Source organism: Myodes glareolus, chromosome 4 (assembly GCF_982192425.1).
Source record: "Myodes glareolus chromosome 4, mMyoGla1.1, whole genome shotgun sequence".
NCBI classification, from domain to species: domain Eukaryota; kingdom Metazoa; phylum Chordata; class Mammalia; order Rodentia; family Cricetidae; genus Myodes; species Myodes glareolus.
Genome location: NC_142029.1, coordinates 17,345,374 through 17,366,124, shown reverse-complemented (window position 1 = coordinate 17,366,124; position 20,751 = coordinate 17,345,374). Strand labels below are relative to the sequence as shown.

The window sequence follows — 20,751 nt, the reverse complement described above, 5'->3', positions numbered from 1 at the left end:
CTGCTGCATGTTAACAGTGGCTCTCAATGGAGAACAGGATGGCATATTTTGGTTTTCTCTTTAATTTCTTTTTTTAAACTTTTTTATGATTTATTTATTTTATGTGCATTGGTGTGAAGGTGTCAGATCCCCTGGAACTGGATTTTCAGACAGTTGTGAGCTGCCATGTGGGTGCTAGGAATTGAACCCGGGTCCTCCGGAAGAGCAGTCAGTGCTCTTAACCGCTGAGCCATTTCTCCAGCCCCTCTTTAATTTCTTTAGGTAGACTCTGCAAACCTAATTTAAGTTTAGAAAGGTAATTTTGTGTTATTGATACGTGTTGTTTAGAGAAATACTCTTGCACACAGGCACTGCACCACAGAAAGGGAGCTATCTTTCTAACAGGAATTGTCTACCTGACAGCCATAGTGTGAGGAACCTGCCAGACACAGGAGCCAAAGAACCGAAAGTGAGTGGATTGCAACAGAGCTAAGACTCACTGACTCCATGCTGGTCAAGAGAGGACACATCTTTCAAATTGTCAAGCAGATTCAGACTTCAGTTTGAACTCTAATATTTAAATGCTAGTAATTTATGAATTAGTTTTCAGGGTTGGTGATGCGCTCGGTTCTATCCATTTGCCTGTAACCCCAGTACTCAAGAGGTAGAAGCAGGAGGACCAGGAGTTCAAGATCACCTTTGGCAACATAGCACTCTGTGATACTTGAGACCTTTTAAACAAAAAGCCATACAATCAGTCCCAGTGCCAGGACTGCAAGTATACCACACTACTTTTCTTCACATGGATTCTGGCACCTTACCAACTGAGCTCATCTCCCCCACTCCTTAATTGGTTTTAAAATGCTGCATGTTACCCAAAGCCACATGAATATCCAATAAGCACATGAATTGATGCTCAGTATTACTTCTGATCAGGGAAATGCAAATTAAAACTATAATGAGACAGCCCGGCATGTTTGTTAGAAAGGCTAAAATTAAAAACAAACTCACAGGGCCAGCAAGATGGCTCAGTGAGTTGCCAGGCAAGCCTGATAATTCAAATTCAGTCCAGGGAATTCTCAAATCCCAGTGCTCCTAGGGCAAGATGGGAAGCATAGATAAAATAATGTCTTGAGGCTCCAAGGCCAAGAACAAGAGAGACCCTGTCTCAACAAGGGTGGCAGGGGAGAACTGACTACTAAAAGCCGTCTCTGATCTCTAGCTATACATTGTGGTATGTGTGCCCCTGTATTTTTTTTTTCTTTTTCTTTTCTTTTTCGTTTCTCAAGACAGGGTTTCTCTGTGTAGCTTTGGAGCCTGTCCAGGAACACACACTATAGACCAAACTGACCTTGAACTCAGAGATCCACCTACCTCTTCCTTCTGAGTGCTGGGATTAAAGGCATGCACCACCACTGCCCTGCATGCCCCTGCATTTTTACAGTCACAATACAAAGAAAAAGTGCAGTACCAAGTGCTGGACTTCTAAGTGCAAACTGATATGGCCCCTGGCAGTTCGTCATGAGTCAGATATACTTTTATATGACCCAGCCATGCCACCCCTAGGTATCTATCTGCCACTTTAATAAATGAAACTCTGAATTTAAAGAGGAATAGTAACACGTGCCTGCAATCCCAGTACTTTGAACACAGGAGGGTTGTGAGTCAAACTGTTTAGACCACATGGTGAGATCCATCTCAAACAAATCTTCTAAATGTTTATAACAACAAAAAGCAAAACAATCAGGCCAACTGAAGGAGTTAATTGTAGTACATCTGCACAGCTGAATACTTAATTTCAAAAAAAGGAATGAATCACACTTAACATTAACCCTTATTAAATGAAAGAAGCCTAAAGTAGGGACTGGAGAGATGGCTCAGCGGTTAAGAGCACTGGCTGCTCTTCCAAAGGTCCTGAGTTCAATTCCCAGCAATCATCTGTAATGAGGTCTGGTGCCCTCTTCTGGCCTCCAGGCATACGTGTAGACAGAATATTGTATACATAATAAATAATAAATATTAAAAAAAAAGCCAAAAGTACAGATGTTCCTCAGCTTACAGTGTGACTGAATCTCTATCAAGTCATTCTAAGATGAAATACGTTAAAGTGTTTTGAATGCCTAACTCTGGAACATTATAGCTCAGCAACGTAGTTCAGCAACGTAAGTGTGGAGTACAGGCTGCTGACCTTCATGCCCTCATGCCCGGGACAGGAAGCCAGAGCTCACCATGCTGCCCGCGTCACCAGAGAGACACAATGCTGCCCAAGGAAAGGACAAATGCGGAAGTGCAAGTTCCACTGAACACATACTAATTTTATTCCACTGTCAAGACGAGAAATCAAGGAACCGAGACTCATTAAAAAGGGACTGTTTTGCACTAATTTATTGTACAGAATATGACATTTTTGAAAAGGCAACGTGAAGGCTGGAGAAGAGATTCATAGTTATCCAGCCTTAACCGTTTGACAACAATCAACATCGCAACAGATTTTTTAGGACATAAAACATCCTGTATTTTGATTGTGAGAGAGGTTGCCTGTGTCTGTCAAATTACGGATGGCCACTAACAAGAAAAAAAAATGTGCATGACTTTTGTCCTTTGGGTGGTCACTTTACAATGACCACCTCCCCCAACCCTGCTTTTGTTAGTGACGCCAAGGATCAAACTCTGCACTTTATCCATGATATGCAAGTATTCTACCACTAAGCTATATCCCCAGGTAGACGCCCATTTCTTCCGTTCGGAACCCAACTTCCACATGAAGAGTGTTAGTAGCATAGTGTTTGTTACCTGGATCTCAACTTTATAGATACACCAACACATCTTAAGGATTCGAATTTATCTCACTTTTAGTGGCTATCCAGAAAATGTAGAGCTGGGCACAGTAAGCAGTAACTGCCTATAATCCAGGCATTTGGGACACAGAAGTGGGACCATGGATTTGAGACTAGCCTGGGCGATACAGTGAAAGTCTGGTTTGTTTTTGGGGGGTGGGGGTATGGGGAGGACAAGAAGCAGAAGAAAAATACAAGCATGCCAAAGGAATGGAGGAAGAAAACGTAAACACAAAATTATAAATATAAAACCTAAGTGTAGAGAAGTACTTCTGTAAAGCCAGTAGCATTTTAGTTTTTTATGTATTTTGCACTGTTTCCTGTGTGTGTTAATGTCACCTGGGATAGTGTTCCTGCCTGCAGTCAATCCCACCCTCTCTTGGTACTCCTGCAGATGATTCTGGCATCGGAGAAGCTGCCCCAAGCCTATGAACAATCTTCCTGGGGAGCAGAAGAGTTGGGTCCCTTTCTACGCTTATGCCTCATGGACCAAAACTTTCCAGCATTTGTGGAAGAGGTGGAAAAGAAACTTAAAAAGATCACACAGAGTTGAAAAACTAAAGCCCTACACATATGCAATTAAGGAACTGGAGGCATTTGAATAAAGAGTATTAATCCAAGCACCTTTTATCAATGTTTTATTGTTAAAAACAGGTGAATCCACTTTTTTTTGTACACCATTGCACTTCAATAATTATACAGAACACAAGTACATGCATCTACAGTTAGTACCGCATGAGAACCCAGTCAGGTTATAAAATCTATCACCAATCATTAAATCAATGTGAAAAATACAGTGTCAAACCAAAAAGTATAACTAGAGTTGCATAGAATATCACCATGCTATTAACATTTCAGGGTCATTGAAAACAAAAGGGAAATTATAAAAGTTGCCTTGATCGAATGTACAAGAATAAGGTTCAACACATCAGTGCAAAAAGATTTCAGAATTTACATGATTTGACAAAAGAAAAGTAGTCACTTAGAAAGCAATCGAACATATATACTGCAATTCATTATAGCCGTTCAGTGGACTGTTCCAGGTTCTTAAAAGTTATAGGGTAAGCCCTTAGAATGACAGACTTAAGTTTACACTCTCATCTTATGTACCAGAACTGCAGCTTCCTCATCTGACAACAGACAATAAGGAATGAGTATCAGCAGCTTAAAAATGAAACAAGCGTTTACTTTATTTTGGATTTTTCCCACCCCAAAAATATAAATATATATATATATTTATATACTGTATATATCTGTAGGTCTTGCTGTACTTTACAAAATGATCACTAGATGGCAGCAGTGCATTTAAGAGCTTTGCCAATTTAACAGCTGCGTAAGTAAAAAATGGCGCATGCATGATCCTCAGAGGACCTTTTCCACTTCTATTTAAATATTTTAACAAAGGGAGGGGGAAGCAACATTCACAGCACATCAAGCCCAAAATAGTTTACACCTTCTACACTGAAGCATTGTTTAAAATGTACCTGGCTAGGTCACCCTTATAGGAGAGGCTAAATAAGGCATGCTTTAGACGGTCATTGTGGTGTTGCTCACTTGAAAGGGAGAGACCAAAGAGGTCCAAGCAGAAAATTTAGCAGGTCATGTTGCCACCGTTTTCAGAAACCTAAAGAGCTGTAATGAGAGAAACATTTAAACAGTAAGAGAACATGCACTGTCACTCACAGCTACGTCAAACAAAGCTTTCATTCAAACAGCATGCTCAGGGATGTGGTATGAAATTCTGATCTCCATGTGTGTAAGCATGCTGCGTTATGGCCACCATCTCTGTCTTGACTTCAGCAGAGATCACATGTGGTATTAACTGGCCTTTGGGGATAATCTACCTAAGAAGGTAACTATTTATTTTTAAAAATATTTAAGTAAACTGCAATGCAAGGTATTTATTGTGAAATGAACCCAATATATAAATATGTGGGTCAACAGAGCTGAAGTACATTTCTTTCTATACACTGCAGTGAACAGGAAGAACTTGCTCCATCAGTGTCAGCTATTCTGAAATTACTAAGGTCTTACCATATAAACACCAACTATTGAAGAATTCGTAGCAAGCTGAGCAGAGGCACAGTTCATTTGAATAGAACTTTTAAATCTCTAAAGAAGTTCATACTTACATTATAAGTAGTACTTAATTTGTGTTTCTCTGGCGCAAGTTTTTATCTTTGTGATTGTTGGTAGAGTTGGTTTTCCTTTGGAGGAAAAATTACACTGTGTGAGTTCAACTAGTCATATTGTTTGAAAAATGCAACACATGGAAACTGAGACTCTTCACTTCCTTCCATCCCTGGTGTAGCAGCAAACTCTACTTCTAATTTGTGCAAAACAACATTCCTTATCTCCTACTTTCAATGAATAGATCCTTCAGACTCCCAAGGCAGACAACACACAGGTAACCTTTCCCTTAGATTTCTAAACTATAGTTACTTAGAAAACTGAGACTGACTGACTCCTTTGAACACTTAATTTCTTAAATGATAACAAATGACCAGCAACTAGCCATGCTGAGCCCTTTGGCCATTAACCCACCAACTGCCCTTCGGGCTTTTCTTATCTCCAAACTCTAGGTAGCCTTGGACTCATTCTATGCTACAGCTCTGTCTCTCTTGTCAGCAATTATTAATGGAACTAGACAGCAGTTTATCTAATTCTACAGTCCAGTGTGAAGTTGACTTGGTTATACTGTTTACTTCTCCTATATTATCAATTTAAGCATGTTGAATACATAAGCTTTTTTCAACTCCTTTTGCATACTATTCACATGTGTGGCTGAAAACAAGACCTGGCCTAGGAGCCAAAGGTCACCAGTAAGAATTATGTCAGGCTTAAAATGTGTACATTGTAAGGGAATTGCCTTCTCTTACAGTCTTTAGTATTCCTTTTGACTAAACTGTAAACAACACAATTCAATCAAACTATACAATCATATCCAATGAAGTACTCACATTGGCCCAGCTGGTTCATCATCTATATGAAGTGTTCATTTTTTAATAATCCATGAGATGTAAGAGAAGAAAGGAGAAAACCATTAGAGACTGCATAGAATGAACAGGACAGTAAACTGCAAGTGGCAAACATGGCTATTCATAGCATTTATTAAAGGCCATTCCATCTGGAGGTGCGAAACACTCATGAAGTTATTTCTAGGTTCAGTTTTAATGGCAGATATGTTCTTTCAATGGTTTTAGTTAACACTTTGAATGCTCGTCATGAAAAACTGCAACTGTAGCGGACAGATAGGCTGCAATATCATTGTACTCATCTTGTCCCCAAGTTCCAGTGGTTCACTCATAAATAGATGAGAAGACAAACCAACATTTCAGTTGTAAAATCCTGCTGTTTGTTTTCTTGTGGAGAATGTATGCGGTTCTTCAATGTAAATGGATGTGTACAGTCTATACATTTAATCACACATCCTCAGATGTTTCCCAGAGGGCACTGTTTTTTACTGCTGTTTTACAATCTTTATAAGGTCACTGATCTGAAGCATGAGACTGAGGAAGATGAAGTCATAATAGTTCAACCTAATCCTTGGCTACCCATTCTCAACTGGGCCAGCAAGAGACATATGAGAAGCAGAGGATGTTCTGTGACATCATAGGGAGAGCTGAACAGTGACACCCCTCTAAAAAAACTATACACAAAAAGATGGGTTCATTATTGTGCCCTGGCCAAAACAAGAAAAGTCATGAGATATTTTTAATTTAAGTTTTTGTTATTTGCATTTAGAAGCTTATTAACACTTCATAATTCTGACAACTTGGTCTCCTCTTAGTAGATATTCATACGTTGAGAAAATGTTTTAAAAATCAAAAAAAGTTATTTAAAAACCCACAATGAGGAGAACACTTTTTAAGCACCCTCTGTACAACAAACAGTTGGGTGCTTTCCCTGAAGGCATCTAGAAAAACTCAGCAGGATTCCACAAGGGGGCTTGGTGCACATGAAGCAGTTATGGAGATTACAATCTTGGTGTAGGCATCTGCAGGAGCACATGTCAGGAGTAATGTCTGTCAGAGAGACATTGCTCCACCTGTTCCTTTCAGGCAACGGAGAGGCAAAGCCACCGCCAGCACACAGTGACTGGAGCAAAACAGGTTTAAAATAAATAAATAAATAAACTAACCACAAACCAATGACTCATCAGCAAACAATAGGCTAGCAACATACCAGTGTCCACAGGAGTCACGACTAACAGTGTTATTAAAACAGGTACAGAGAACAAACTAGGACTCAGGACACCCAAGACATCTGTTTGCTGTGTATGCAGTGGAAAGATACAAGGACATACCAGGTACTAAGACACACAAGCCCAGCCTGAACCCTCCCTTCTCCACAGCCTACTGCTCAGCCAATCAGATAACATGCTAGAAGCTAAGCACCTTGGGAATTTAAAGGAAAGACATAGGAACAAACAGATTAATTTTAGTGTGCACCCCAAAATACAAAATTCTAATGCAAGACAGCCAAATCTACTCCCAACTTTAAGAACCAGGAGAGAGGGAAATCAAAATAGCAAGGCCAGTCTTTTCCTAGCAGGACACTAAACAACTCAAGCGTACTTCACACTACAGTTCTTTCTTTTGGCATGGGAGTGTACCCTGGTGTCTAATTGTCACTTTCGAACCTAACAAGCTGGCCACATGCAAGGGTTTGCATGTGAGTACGTGAGCAACAGTGTCTCTGGTGTAGCTGCCATGCCTGACAGTGGGAGCAGCTGTGAGTCACACCGTGTCTAAATCCTAGGGACCCCTTTCATTCCCAAATCCACTTGGACACCACAAAGAAGAGGACACGCCCCCCCCCCCACACGGTCCTGTGCTGAGCCACTACCTGCAGCATCACTCTCCCATACAGGCCAGACAAAAGAACAACTTGACCTCCACAGGAAGGTCAGGAGAGAACAGAGCTACAGAGAAAGGCACAAAATAAAGTAAATGAGGACTAAACAGCAAACTAAAAATCCAAATTAGTTGTGAAAGTGAATGAAGTAAACTTGAAGAAAAGTGTTAACGTTATGAACTGTGCATTGTATAGACTGAAGCGGAGATTAAACAAACTCCAAAAGCATGCATATCGCTCACTTACCACCATGTTTTAAGGGTTTGATGCAATTGAAGGGGGAAAAAAAAGAAGTCACAGTAACCGACAAATATCAACATACCCCCAAACCCTCAGGTCAAAGCCACCTTAAACAAAGACTGTTCTCTCCACCTGGGTATTATTCAAGGCCACTGGCTAGATGAGAGGAAAGGACTGAGGAAGAATGAAACAAGATGCTTCTGGAATCCATCTGATGAGTGTGAAGCTCCTGATGGAGTGGTGCACATACTGATTTGTCTGCATGAGCTTTCCTCACTTCTATGGCTGCCCTCAAGGTTCCCCACCTTGACACACCTCATTATCTAGGGAGGGCACTCTGAGATGCAATAATTAACATATTGCACCCACTAAACAACATAAAGTGATGATTTTAGATTCAAAACAACCAAGAGCTGATTCTGGTCAAAGTCCCTATGCCACTTCAATCACCTCAATGTGGGTGGTGTGTGTGTGTGTGTTCCCTTTTTTTGTGGTGTGGGGTAATAGGATCTTATATCCCACACACTGGCCTAACTCCCTGCATGGAAGAGGGTTACCTTAAACTTAGGGTCCTGCTTCCACCTCCTAGGTGCTAGGCTTTCAGCATGTACTGCCGTGGATCAATATGCCACCAAAGCTTTGATCAACTAATATATTTTTTACTATCAGAACAATGCTTCAGTCCATTGTGTCTAAAAGAACTCAGATCACAGTTACAAAATGGTGCTCTCCCTCCTCTGCCCCTCAAACGTGCTAGTACTTTCTCCACCAGTAACTTCAAAAAGAGTCTTTTTGACCAAATTACAAAATTACCCCTCTGTGAAAAAATAGACGATTTTCTGATGCTAGTATTTTCTTTCTTAAATCAATTCTTTTAACTCAATGCCTGAGAGGGCACCAAAATATCAAGTAGAACTGAAGGCCCCAAGACTGAACAGGTTCACCGCAGACTCTCCCAACGGGTAGAAGGAATCCTGGGAGGGGCATACTAGCTGCACCCTGAGCTGAGTCAGAAGTGACTAGCACAAATGTGGTTCCAAGAAGGAGCCCAGCTATAACAGAAGGAAGAGCGCACTACTCCACACTCTACGAGTACTCAGTGAAAGGTAAGCTGACTGGACTCTAGTAGTGACTTGTCACCAAAAACACTTAGTGAAAGTGCATGTGTAAATTACCTACCTATGAGATAACTTATGTGGCACTGGTTCTCAAAAAGATCTAATGGGACTAAAGGACTGATTTCCTCTGTGAAATGATCTGAGTACTCAGAAGATAAAAGGATCAAAGCTGCTTTCAAAGAAAGCAGTTAACCTCAACTATATACATTTTCAGTGTGAGAAATCTAAACAGACGCATGCTTTTCTAAGTAGATTCTGTATCTGTGTTCTTATCTATATTGTTACACTGTTCACTGAATGCTTTTCTACTTCAGGAGGAAAGTTACCAATAACAACAGACTACTGAAAATATAAATACATGAGTTCCTTTTTAGGAGCTCACTGAAGCTCAAATCAACCACAGATGCTGGTAATAAACTGCCTATCTGGTAAAGAAAAAGCACACCGGACCTACAAAAACTTCATGTTTTCATAGTGGCATATAAATAGGTTAACAGACATAATTATAGGCAAGATTTCATCACTAAAACATTCTGAGTTTGTATCAGCTAGAGCTTCATTTATCCTCAGCAGACTGAAAATATATACATTATCTACAAGTAAATTTGGGGAGGAGCAAATGGGAAGAAAGCATATCCGTGAGTCTGCCATCCTCATGAATTGAGATGAAGTTGAGGAGAAACTTAGCAAAGAAAAGGCCACAACATAAGGAAAATTCATTCAATATCAACACACACCCCTCTTCCAGAAGAAAAGCCAAAAACTGAAGGAGATGGAGCAGGGAGAAATCTGAGAATGCTGAAAATGGGGCAAGGAAGTGGAGATGGAAAATGGACCCTGGACCATACTGGCTGACGGGAAAGGAGAGATGGTGAACACTGCAATCATTCCAGAATCCCAGATTTTCACCCAATCCAACAACAAAGAAGTAAAAGCTGCTTGCATGATAATACTCTCCCGAGACCAGTGCAAGGAGGTTTTACTTTGCACTTACCCTGCAGTCATCTGTTTTATGTAGAATTCATTCACTATATATAGAAATTTAGCTTATTATTTTCCATCCAGGAAGCCGGTCAGAAGACTGGCTCTGCAGCCCCCGCACCCTCCCCTTCAGTTTAACCACCTAAGGACTCTTAAGAGGATAGCTGCTTCCATGCAGAACTACCACTAACCATTTCTAAAATCTAACCTGAAACATGCTGGGATAGAAACATTAACACAAGTGGCTTATAAGACTGGTACCTCTGACGGGCACAGGCTAAGCCGATGTGTACTACTGTGAAAATGGCAGCCACCCTTGTCTTAAATTTAAAAACCAGGGTCTGAAGCCCACCTTTGCCTTTTCTTAGGTAACTTTTCATTGAAGAAGGTGGCATTTGGCACAGCAAATATTGTGTCTAATTCAGTAACTCTCTGGTCTTTTGGGGATCCCACCCCCTTCCAGTGCTGAGGAAACTCCAGGTCTTTCTTGGGCTCTAACACTTACCTAATCTAAGTCCCTAGGCTCCTAATTAGCAATGTTTGAAACATTCTGGGGGTATGATGGCCCCTTTTAGGAATGAAATGTAACTCCCAAATAGCTGAGCTGTAAACTGTGGAAGGTACGTGGCCTTCTCCCTCCCTTATTTTCAGGTCTGAATACAGGTACAGCACTCTACCTTGGGAGTCCTAACATTTAACAAGAAAAAAAAATTTGGAGAAAGGCATCGGGGACACATGAAAATCCCAAGAATGCACGTTCACTTCACAGAATAAGAAATCGAAACTGGAGATATCCTTTGTTGCAAAGAACTGGACAAAGGTCCCTCTGCTTCCAGCTCAAGTCTCTCCCATTTTTCTATACAGCTCACTGATGAAAAGTATATCAGGAGGCGAGCCCATCAGGTCTTCCTGCAGAGATGAATGTCAAAAGACCTCCTCCCAATCTCAGCATTCACTCTACTTAGACTCTACTTAGTCCAGACAAGAGACTTAGAGCTGCTGAGAAGAAAGGAAAAGAAAAAGTGGCTGTTGTTCTCAAACATGTCCTTTCAGAGTCTAAAGCCATGCTATGCCTTTGAGGCTATACTCTCTCCAAGGGAGTACAAGATCTCACGTGGGTGTCCACTGACAGGTATGGTATATTGTGGAGAGAGTACAACACACTGCAGTCCTACTGATTAGCAATTTGTACCCATCAACTTTGGGGGAGGACACTGTACCATAAGTGCAGATGGTAGCCTGTACCACCACTGCCCTGGGAAATCCGCATTGTGCTTAGGTTGCATCCTCTAGTCAGAATAAATAAATAAAACAGCTTCTAAAAGTTTGCTGTTCTATTCACAGGGTTAGAAATGAAAAAAAAATCTATAAGCAAATATATAAGACCTCCCCAAAGCGTTCCTAATTTTAAGCATATCCCACACTGTTAGACCTATGCTTTCTAATAATGGTCTAGGAGGTTCTGCTCCATCATACCTCCTTGTAACTGAGAGCCAGCTGAGGGACATGCCCTGAAGTGAGGGCTAAGGAGTTGGCAGTTAGTTCTCTTAAACCTAGAGAGTAAGCTACATCCTCCCTACCGTTCTTGTCTATGGGACAAAAACAGAAAAGCCAGAAGAAAGCCTTGAAGACTTATCAAAGAGACCAACAAAAGGAACCAAAGTCTGGCTTCTTCTAATGGCTTTCTAAACACAGTCTAGATTGGGCTGGAACAGTTACCTACAGGGACTATGCCAGGTAATCATGTGACAACCAATTATATACCTTAAATCTGCCTGAAAGGACAGGTGGCCTGTGATCTTGGGGTGGCTTCTAGGCTTGACTTGGATTCTCCTCAAGCTCAATCTGCCTGATGATCTGTATTGAAGGAGGACAGAGCTGAACAAAGAGTTTGACAGCTGCCCATTCACCACATGACCTGAAGGACAAGGCCTAGGGTTTGGAGAACACCTAAACAGGGAGAGAGCTAATTATATCTTTAGGTGGCTAACACAAAAACTGTGGGGAGTACAGATTAGTATGAAAGTTTTTTTCTTTCTTTTTTTGTACTTAAAGTCCTATACTCCTCTTTCAGTACTTGGAAACTACCCAAGGAACCAACCCCAACGTTACTGTTTTGTTGGGATGCTCTTACCATCAGGAACCTCATCTGGCCTCTTCCTCTTCTCATACACAACAATGATCACCACAAGGATGATGATTTCAGCCAGAATTCCCAAGAAAGGCCAAAGTGGGGCAAGGTGGCTCCGTACCCTGAGGACGGTGAAAACGGAGGCAGAACCAATGGAGTTGGTGGCATTACATTCATACTCGCCGGGATCTTCTGTGATCTGGAGATTCATAATATTCAATTCAGTGTAATTCTCCTTGTTGATTATGAAGAAGCGACCAGAGCTATTGGAAATGTCCTGGAGGGAAAAGCAGGTCAGAGTAGATGAGCTACTCAAGTGAGGGTGACATTGTCCTCATTTTTATCAGGATAATGGCTGGAATGAGACACCACCTTTGTTCAAAAGATTTGAGCACTTAACTGATAACTTCCCTTCAGAGTTCAGTACACTTCTGGTAGAAACAGGGTACAAATTTCCAATACTGTTGATCCTTTGAACTTCTCCAACTTCGAGACTGAATGGAAGCCTGTTGCTTGTAGGCCCCCACAGACAGACAAATTAACAAATGCTTCAGCAAACAGCAGGGGTAAAAACTGTAGCAGTAAGAAGCTGGGGAAGATACCCATTGTCTGGCATGTCTAAGAACCACAGGCCTGTCTGGTAACTTCAGAGCCAGCACATTTACTTCTTTACTTGATCAATTCTGAGAAGTCTTTAAACTTCTCTCAGAAGCAATGTTAAAAATCTGCTCTTAGGAGGGAGCAGGCAGAGAACCCTAAATTCTCTTCCAGGACTCTAGGATTAAAGAAAAGACTATTCAATCATCAGCAAGTATTTACTAATTAATATATACCTATGTATCCCATATCCTACTAAAGGGACAATACATATGAAAATCATGACACAAAATACGCAAGACATCTGGCTTCAAGAAGGAAGGGAGACAGTTCTATAGGCAAATGCATTCGTTATGCAAGTCTGTCAACCTGAGTTCCATCCTTGGGACCTAGGATGGCAAGAGAGAACAAAAATCCCAGAAGTTGTCCTCTGACCTCAGTATGTGTGTATGGGAAGGTAGGGCATGCATCCAAAGGAATGACTGACTTCAGGAATATGTCTTAAGAAAAACAAACAAAATAAAACCAACGAAAAACAAAACAAAACAAAGAACTCAAAAACCAGTGCAGGATGGAGAACTGGGAAGTATTGCGGAGCCATTACAGAAAAACCAAGCAGGAAAGCTTCAAAGAGCTGGCCTTAGTACAGAGTCATGGAAGAAGGGAGCTGACAGGTATAGGGAACTCTAGTCATCTTCACCCTGTACTAGCCACAGCTAACAATATATAAATATAGCACAGAGAAAGAAGACGACCATCTCCCATATATACAGTTATATACAGCATGTTTGCATTTTGAGTGTGGACACAGAGCTGAATGGAGGAAGTCAGTCTTCACAGCGAAATTCCAACTTTCATCTTTCAAGAAGTGAAAATACAAAGTAATTTCAACCGGTTTTGACAAGAGCCAGTGATGTCCTTTCCAGTAACCACAAGAGAAATTAGATAATCCTTCCCAGCACCTTAGAATACACAATGGCTTTCCCTGACAATACACAGCTCAGCATCTTCACCTCCTAAGCCCCTCATCCTGATCCTCTTTACTAGTGTAATTCCAAAATTAATGTTTGATGTGGGATTCCCCTCTGTATGCTGTGAATATGTTTTATTACCATTGGTTAATAAAGAAGCTGTTCTGGGCCTATGGCATAAAGCAAGGTGGGAAACCCAAACAGAGATGTAAAGAGAAAGTAGGTGGAGTCAAAGAAACGCCATGTAGCTGCCGAAGGAGACAGACAGTGGTAGATCCTTACCAGTAAGTCACAGCCTCATGCTAATACACACAAATTAATAGAAATGGGTTAGTTTAAGATGTAAGAGTTAGTTAAAAAAAAAAACCTGAATAGGCCAAGCAATGTTTTAATTACTATAGTTTCTGTGTGATTATTGGGGTCTGAGCGGCCTCTGCTTACAAAAGTTGACACCAGGGTCATCAATACTTGACATTTCGCTATCAAGAAGTCATAAATTGGGAAATATATAGGACTTGAAATAAAACTACATATTATCCTTGTTTTTGCCAATAATATATGTTGTTTAGTATGTCATTTTTCCAAAGAAGTTGGATTAGATGAGCTACAGGGTCCTTTCTGATTCTGAAGGAAGGTAATAAAAAAGGATGCCTAGAAAATATAATATAGGCATAAAGGCTGAAGTAGATATATGAAAATCTCTAGTCGGGAAAGGAAATTGGTTAGAAATCACTGAATCGGAGAATAAAAGATTTCAAGGCACTATTTAAACACTGTCAAGAACAGCTCCAAAGAAGCTAGAAGATGGTTTAACACTTCCAAGCACTTGCTGTGCAATCATGAGAACCAGAATTCTGATGCCAGTGCACATGTAATAAGCTAGACATCCTGCACATACCTGTAACTCCAGTTCTGAGAAGGGGTGGAGACAGGAGGATTGCTGACTTCCAGTCTAGCCATGAAAACATGAGCCCCGGGTTCAGGGAAAGGCACTGCCTCAACACACAGAAACGGATAGAGGAAAGTACCTAACACCCTCTTTGACCTCCACAAATATGCTTGGGTGGATGAACCCCACTCCAAACAATGCTTGAGAATTATTTGAGGCTGCAGAGATGGCTCAGCAATTATGAGTGTTTGCTGCTCTTGCAGAGGACTGAAATTCAGTTCTCAGCACCCACAACAGACAGCTCAGAACTATCTACTTCTGCTCCAGGAGATCTGACACCATCTTCTGGCCTCTGTAGACACACACACACACACACACACACACACACACACAACGAATAGATAAAATCATTCCACAGACAGGGGGAAAAATTCTTTGACTTTTTAAGTATCTTTTGGTCCATTTTCTTCTGAAGAACAAACAAAAACAACCCATTCCAGAATCATAGTAAAGCATTTAGATTAGCTTTAGCTCTGTGTTCCACTGTGAAGATACGCAATCTAATCCCTTACCAGACAAACAGCTTTAGCAAATCATGTACACTGTCAATACTGAACACAGACTAATCTCCACATTCATAGTGTAAACTGTAATTCACTGCACAACAGCCCAAGTTATCCTACATTCAAAGAAATAGTTCTTGCAATAACTGGTTCAGATGTCTGGACCTCCTCAGGAAAAACTCCAGTAAGCATAGAGATTTAGGTATAGGTACAGGACTACCTCCTACTCACCAGGAAGACACCATTCTCCTTCTTGCGCCATATCCATTCTGGGTGGGGGTAGCCGACTGACTTGCAGTACATCATGGCATCCTGCCCTTCATTTTTATTTTCACTCCGCTTATGGCCAGTGATGTCAGGAGCAGCTGTGAAAAGGTGTTAAACAAACTGTTACCACCTGAGTAAGATACCAAAGGCCTTACCTACTAACTCAGAGCCCGGTTTCTAATGCTATCATCTGAGGAGTTTATCATATGTATTCTTTTTTAAAAAAAAATCTATTTATTATTTATACAATATTCTGTCTGTGTGCATGCCTGCAGGCCAGAAGAGGACACCAGACCCCATTACAGATGGTTGTGAGCCACCATATGGTTGCTGGGAATTGAACTCAGGACCTTTGGAAGAGCAGGCAATGCTCTTAGCCGCTGAGCCATCTCTCCAGCCCCTGAGGAGTTTATTGAATTATTCTTTATCAATAAAAACTCAGGAGTTAAATATTGGGGTAAGAACCTGACTGATGAGCCAGGCGGTGGTGGCACACACCTTTAATCCCAGCACCTGGGAGGCAGAGGCAGGCAGATCTTTGTGAGTTCGAGGCCAGCCTGGTCTACAAGAGCTAGTTCCAGGACAGGCACCAAAGGTGCAGAGGAACCCTGCCTCAAAATACCAAAAAGAAGGGAAAGGGAGAGAGAGGGAGAGAGAGGGGGTGGGGGGGGGGAGGGAGAGAGAGAGCGCGCGCGCACACACGCACCTGACTGATCAGAGAGGCAGAAGAGAAGTGACCACCCCCCTCTCTCTCTCTGTCTGTCTCTCTCTCCTTCCTTCCTTGATCCAAAAGACCAAGATCTTTCTGAGCCCCTCCCTACTACTTCCTGTGTCTCTCTAAATGTCCTAGGTCCTCCAAAACCTCTATGGCTAATTTTGATCAGCTAATAGCTAGCTTTGCCCTCTGATTCAAAGTAAACTTTATTAGCAGTCTCAGAAGTGTTAGAGTGTGATCAAAATATCCCATAATAATCACCAGTCTTTATCAAAACTGAACACTAAAGTGTGTCTAAAGAGTTTTTCAGGCCAGAATATGGTAAGAGACCAATCCCATTTCCTACCCTTATTTAGTAAAGCAGCAAGAAAATATCAGAGTTATTAGTAAAAGAATTTCTACCAGTGTAGACCCTACTAGAAAAATGTTCAGTTATCCTAGATGCCCAAAACCTTTCTCAGTAAACAAACAGAACCCATTGTTACTTATATCAGTCCAAGTTTTCTTCTTCAAACACCTGGAACACATCATGTCAATGTCATGTATTTTCTTAAGGAAATGAAAGATTGAGCTACATAAAATAAAGCCTACTGTAGGATATGTGAAAATGAATGCATGCTTGAAGATCTTAATCATTGAAAACCAAGGACCAGAGCTCTTCCAAGAAAACCAACACTGAGCCCACTAGGCATAATAAGGAGGAAAAGAATAATCAGAGGCCTCAAACCAATATCCCCTAGGGTTTTGTTAGCAGAATAAAAAATGTGACTCGAGGCAAGTCTACTAGGAAGTGGAGGCAGGTATCTAGAGAGTTCAAGGGCAGTCTAGGACTACTGGCAAGGCATTCTCTCCAACAAGGAAGGAAACAAGGCTGCCAAGCCTGACAGACTGACTTAGGTTTCCTGCAGCACACATGGTAGAAGGAAAGAACCACACATATAGTCTCCCCACAACACACATACATGCATGCTCTCACATTTAAGCAAAACTAAAAAACAAGCAAACAAACAAAAACTGTCCCATCATTCATACAGAATCAGAAGATCCTGGATGACCAAAATAATCCTAAACAAACAAACAATAAATACTGGAGGGATTGCCATTCCTGATGTTAAAATATATTTATTTCACAGTCATAAAAACAATATAGTACTGGCACAAAAAATAGTTATGAAGATAAATGTAACAAAACTGGAAAGCCAAATATGAGCACATATAACTTCAGCCATTTTATAATTGATAAAGATGCCAAAAACAAGCTGAGTGAAAGAAAACATCTTCAACAAATGGAACTGTAAAAAATAGATGTAGAAGAATGAGATTAGACTTGTACCTATCTTCTTGAACAAAACTCACTCCAAATGACTGAAGACCTGAAACCCGAAACTGCTACAAGAAAATATAAGCATACCTCATGATACAGGAAAGGAAAGGGACTTTATGAACAGGACTTCATTTGCCTACTAACTAAAGGTAACAACTGACAAGTGGGACATTCCTAAAACTAAAAAGCTTCTGCACAGCTAAAGAAACAACCAACTAGTGAAAAGGAAGCTCACAAAATGGGAAAGGATCTTTACCAGCTATTCATCTGACAGGATTAACACCCAGAATATATGAGTTGAGAAGTCAACTAAGGAATGCTGACAGTGGAGAAAGAGCTTTTTTACTTTATGCCAGTAAAGGGCATACCAATTGGTCATACAAAATGATCAGGCCTCGAAAACATACATGCAAGTAACATTATACAGATTGAACAGGTTTTATTTATTATGCAAGTGTGTGTGAATATACATATACAAATATACATACATGTATATAACAACAATTTATAAAAAGAGGTCATAAATTTGAAAGAAAGCAAGAAAGGGTGTTTGGAGAAAGGAAAGGAGAGAGCAAAACCATAATTTTTAAAAAAGAAACTAACAATAACAACAAAAATAATAATACTGGGTGCTGTGGTTCATGCCTGCACTCTCAGCACTTAGGAGGTAGAGGGGAAAAAAAGAGATTTGAGGCCAGCCTCAAATACATGAGACCATGTTGGGGAATGGGAGCAAAAACAATGACTCTCCACATCTAGCCACTTTATAACTATCTTAAGCCCAATTTCTGGAGAATTTCAAGATCTAGGTATGCTAGCTCATTTTTAGGACTCACTTAAGAAATACACAGCACCTGTTTCAGATCTGCTTTAAGGATCCAAGAAGCCTAATGTGGAGCTAATTCTCTGAATTTAAATTCCTTTTATCCTAATTATATTTTCTACTAGGACCTGACAAGACATCTGAAAGCAATGCAACTCAAAGTAGGCCAGCGACCTCTTTGCTGGCTAGGGTAGGAAAGAGAATCAAAAGGCACTGATCCAAATTCCAGTTGAGCTGGAGTTTTCTGTGCTTTGATCTATGCTCATCAAATGGAGATAATGTTTTCACCTGCCTAGTTCCCACTAGTCTTAAACAAGTAGGTAAGATGTTCAATATCCATTAAAACTGTAGAATCCTGGAGAACTGTACTATCTCATGGTCTGATACCATATACCACCTTAACTACTTAGTTTTTCTGGTTTAAAAACAATCCAAAGTTCCACAGTACACAGACTGCTTCCCAAGTAGACTGGTGCCTACAATTTTCAGTGGCACCTAGGATGTGAATGGAATAGGTAAGATCCCAAAATGTATTGGGTTCCTGCCAAACCCAAGTCTGCTTTGGTACCATTCTGTGAAATGCTTTCTAGGTTGGGTATTACCAAAGAAATTTTTTTTTCTTTTCTGTGAAAAATTCTTCACTACCCAAGGAGTATCAGGTGCCTCTACTGCTCCACTTCTCCACAGCTACTCTGCCATTTCTTTGGTCTACTGATAACTTTTTCTCATAGTTTTTTTTTTTCCAGTCAAAAAATATTAAGGACTCACACCCATCCTCAGAACTCACTGTGCCACCTCTACACCCAACTCCATACCCAGACTTCCCACATCCTCCTTCCAGGGTCTAACCTGGTAAGTGTAGTCTTCACCCCTCATCAAGGAAAACCTCTCTTTGCAACAGAGACCACTACAGAAAAACCACAACCAATCATAATGCAGAATTGTAGAACCTAATCCCAACAGATACATCTACAAAACACACCTAAGGCTCAGGGAACACAGTAGAAGAAGGAGCAGAAAGATTCTATGAGTCAGAGAATCAGAGCATTTGTTATGAAATTATTTCCCCTAGCAGCATCAGAAGCTGTGACTGTTAAGTCTCACCAACACAAACACCCAAACTTAAGCTGAACAAGGACAACACCAATGGACATGACAAACCAGATGGGGAAAAGCCCACAAGGCTTTTGAGACCCTACACAAAGAACCACAGGCAACTAAGTGGTGCTGGAAAAGGTAGTCCTCCCCGGGGAAAAGCACATTACATGGCTGTCCAGTGCTAAATGCTCAGCCCTGAAAATATAATACAAGTAATAATATATGGACTCAACCAATTATATATAGGAATATATATGTATATACAAATGCATATATTCATGCAATAACAATTAATGAAAAAAGAGACTATGAATCTGAAAAAGAGTGGGGAGGGTTAAATGGAAGGGCCTGAAAGGAAGAGAAAAGGAAGAAGTGTTGTAATTAAATTACAAACTAAAAAAATAAGCATTCCAAGGCAAGGAAGGTTCTATAGATACATGTCAACCAAGAAACTACCTGAGAAACCAAGATATACAAGGAGCAAAAGAGCTACCATCTTCTCCAGCTGTGTTGTACTGACTTGACACAGTTATTTAGTACCTCCTACAAGCCCAAGACATGTCTTATAGAATTCAAGTAAGACCGTTCTGCTTAGGTGTGTTTTAGCACCGTTCTGCAAATTAGGGAATAGGCCATAAGTATCTTGAAGGAAAAACACTACAGGAGAGGGAAATGCAGACAACTTGAGGCAGGTATGTACTTGTTTCATTACAAGTTTACACGTTACAGTAAATAAGAACATGTATGACCAATCAGAAGAGTTCTTGGCATCCAGACAAGAGTAAGATTCACATGATGGTAGTAGAACTGAGGAGAAGCAGAGGACTCTGGTATAGTTTATATGCTAAGTTAATATATTTGTTAATAACTAGATGTGGGACATCAGAAAAAAAAAAAAAAGGCTTCAGGGATGACTCCAAGATCACTGCCCTGAGAAATTCCAAATACAGTTGCCAATTACTATGGTAAAGACCACAGGAGGAAACTTGGTTTTTGTTTGTCTGCTGTTATGTTGAGAAAGAAGATAGCAACAGTGATGATGAAACCAGAAGCTCAAGACTAAACTCTGTTACAGATCTTTTAAATGTCCATCCAAGCTGAGTTATCAGGTAGGATCTTCAGGTGCTTATGGGAGTGGTCTAAGACAGACAAATATCAGAAAACAGGGTATTTCTTTTCCTCTCATTTTATTCTTCGACTTGGTCTCTACTCTGGACCATTACTGCCTAATTCCCTTAGATATATGAATTTAGTGATTTTGCTGTGGTTTGAATCTGAAATATTTCTCATTTTTTTTTCATGTTTTGAATGCTCAATTCCCAGCTTGTGAGACTGATTTTAAGGCTACAGAGCCTTTAGGA

At 40.6% G+C, this 20,751-nt stretch overlaps 2 protein-coding genes across 2 annotated transcripts in view; one reads left to right on the top strand and one right to left on the bottom strand.

The window, feature by feature from the left end:
- Positions 1–3,436, top strand: part of Rec114 (REC114 meiotic recombination protein) — a 93,468-nt gene extending 90,032 nt beyond the window's left edge. Inside the window, exon 6 of the mRNA XM_048424229.3 lies at positions 3,211–3,436. Within this exon, the coding sequence (XP_048280186.2) occupies positions 3,211–3,369 (159 nt within the window). The 3' untranslated portion in view covers positions 3,370–3,436. The remainder of the gene's footprint in view (positions 1–3,210) is intronic.
- Position 3,437: 1 nt separating this feature from the next.
- Positions 3,438–20,751, bottom strand: part of Nptn (neuroplastin) — a 75,046-nt gene continuing 57,732 nt past the window's right edge. The window contains exons 5-9 of the mRNA XM_048424225.3: positions 15,395–15,528; positions 12,147–12,420; positions 5,777–5,798; positions 4,949–5,023; positions 3,438–4,448 (exon numbers count right to left, since the gene is read on the bottom strand). Of these exons, the coding sequence (XP_048280182.1) occupies positions 4,963–5,023; positions 5,777–5,798; positions 12,147–12,420; positions 15,395–15,528 (491 nt within the window). The 3' untranslated portion in view covers positions 3,438–4,448; positions 4,949–4,962. The remainder of the gene's footprint in view (positions 4,449–4,948; positions 5,024–5,776; positions 5,799–12,146; positions 12,421–15,394; positions 15,529–20,751) is intronic.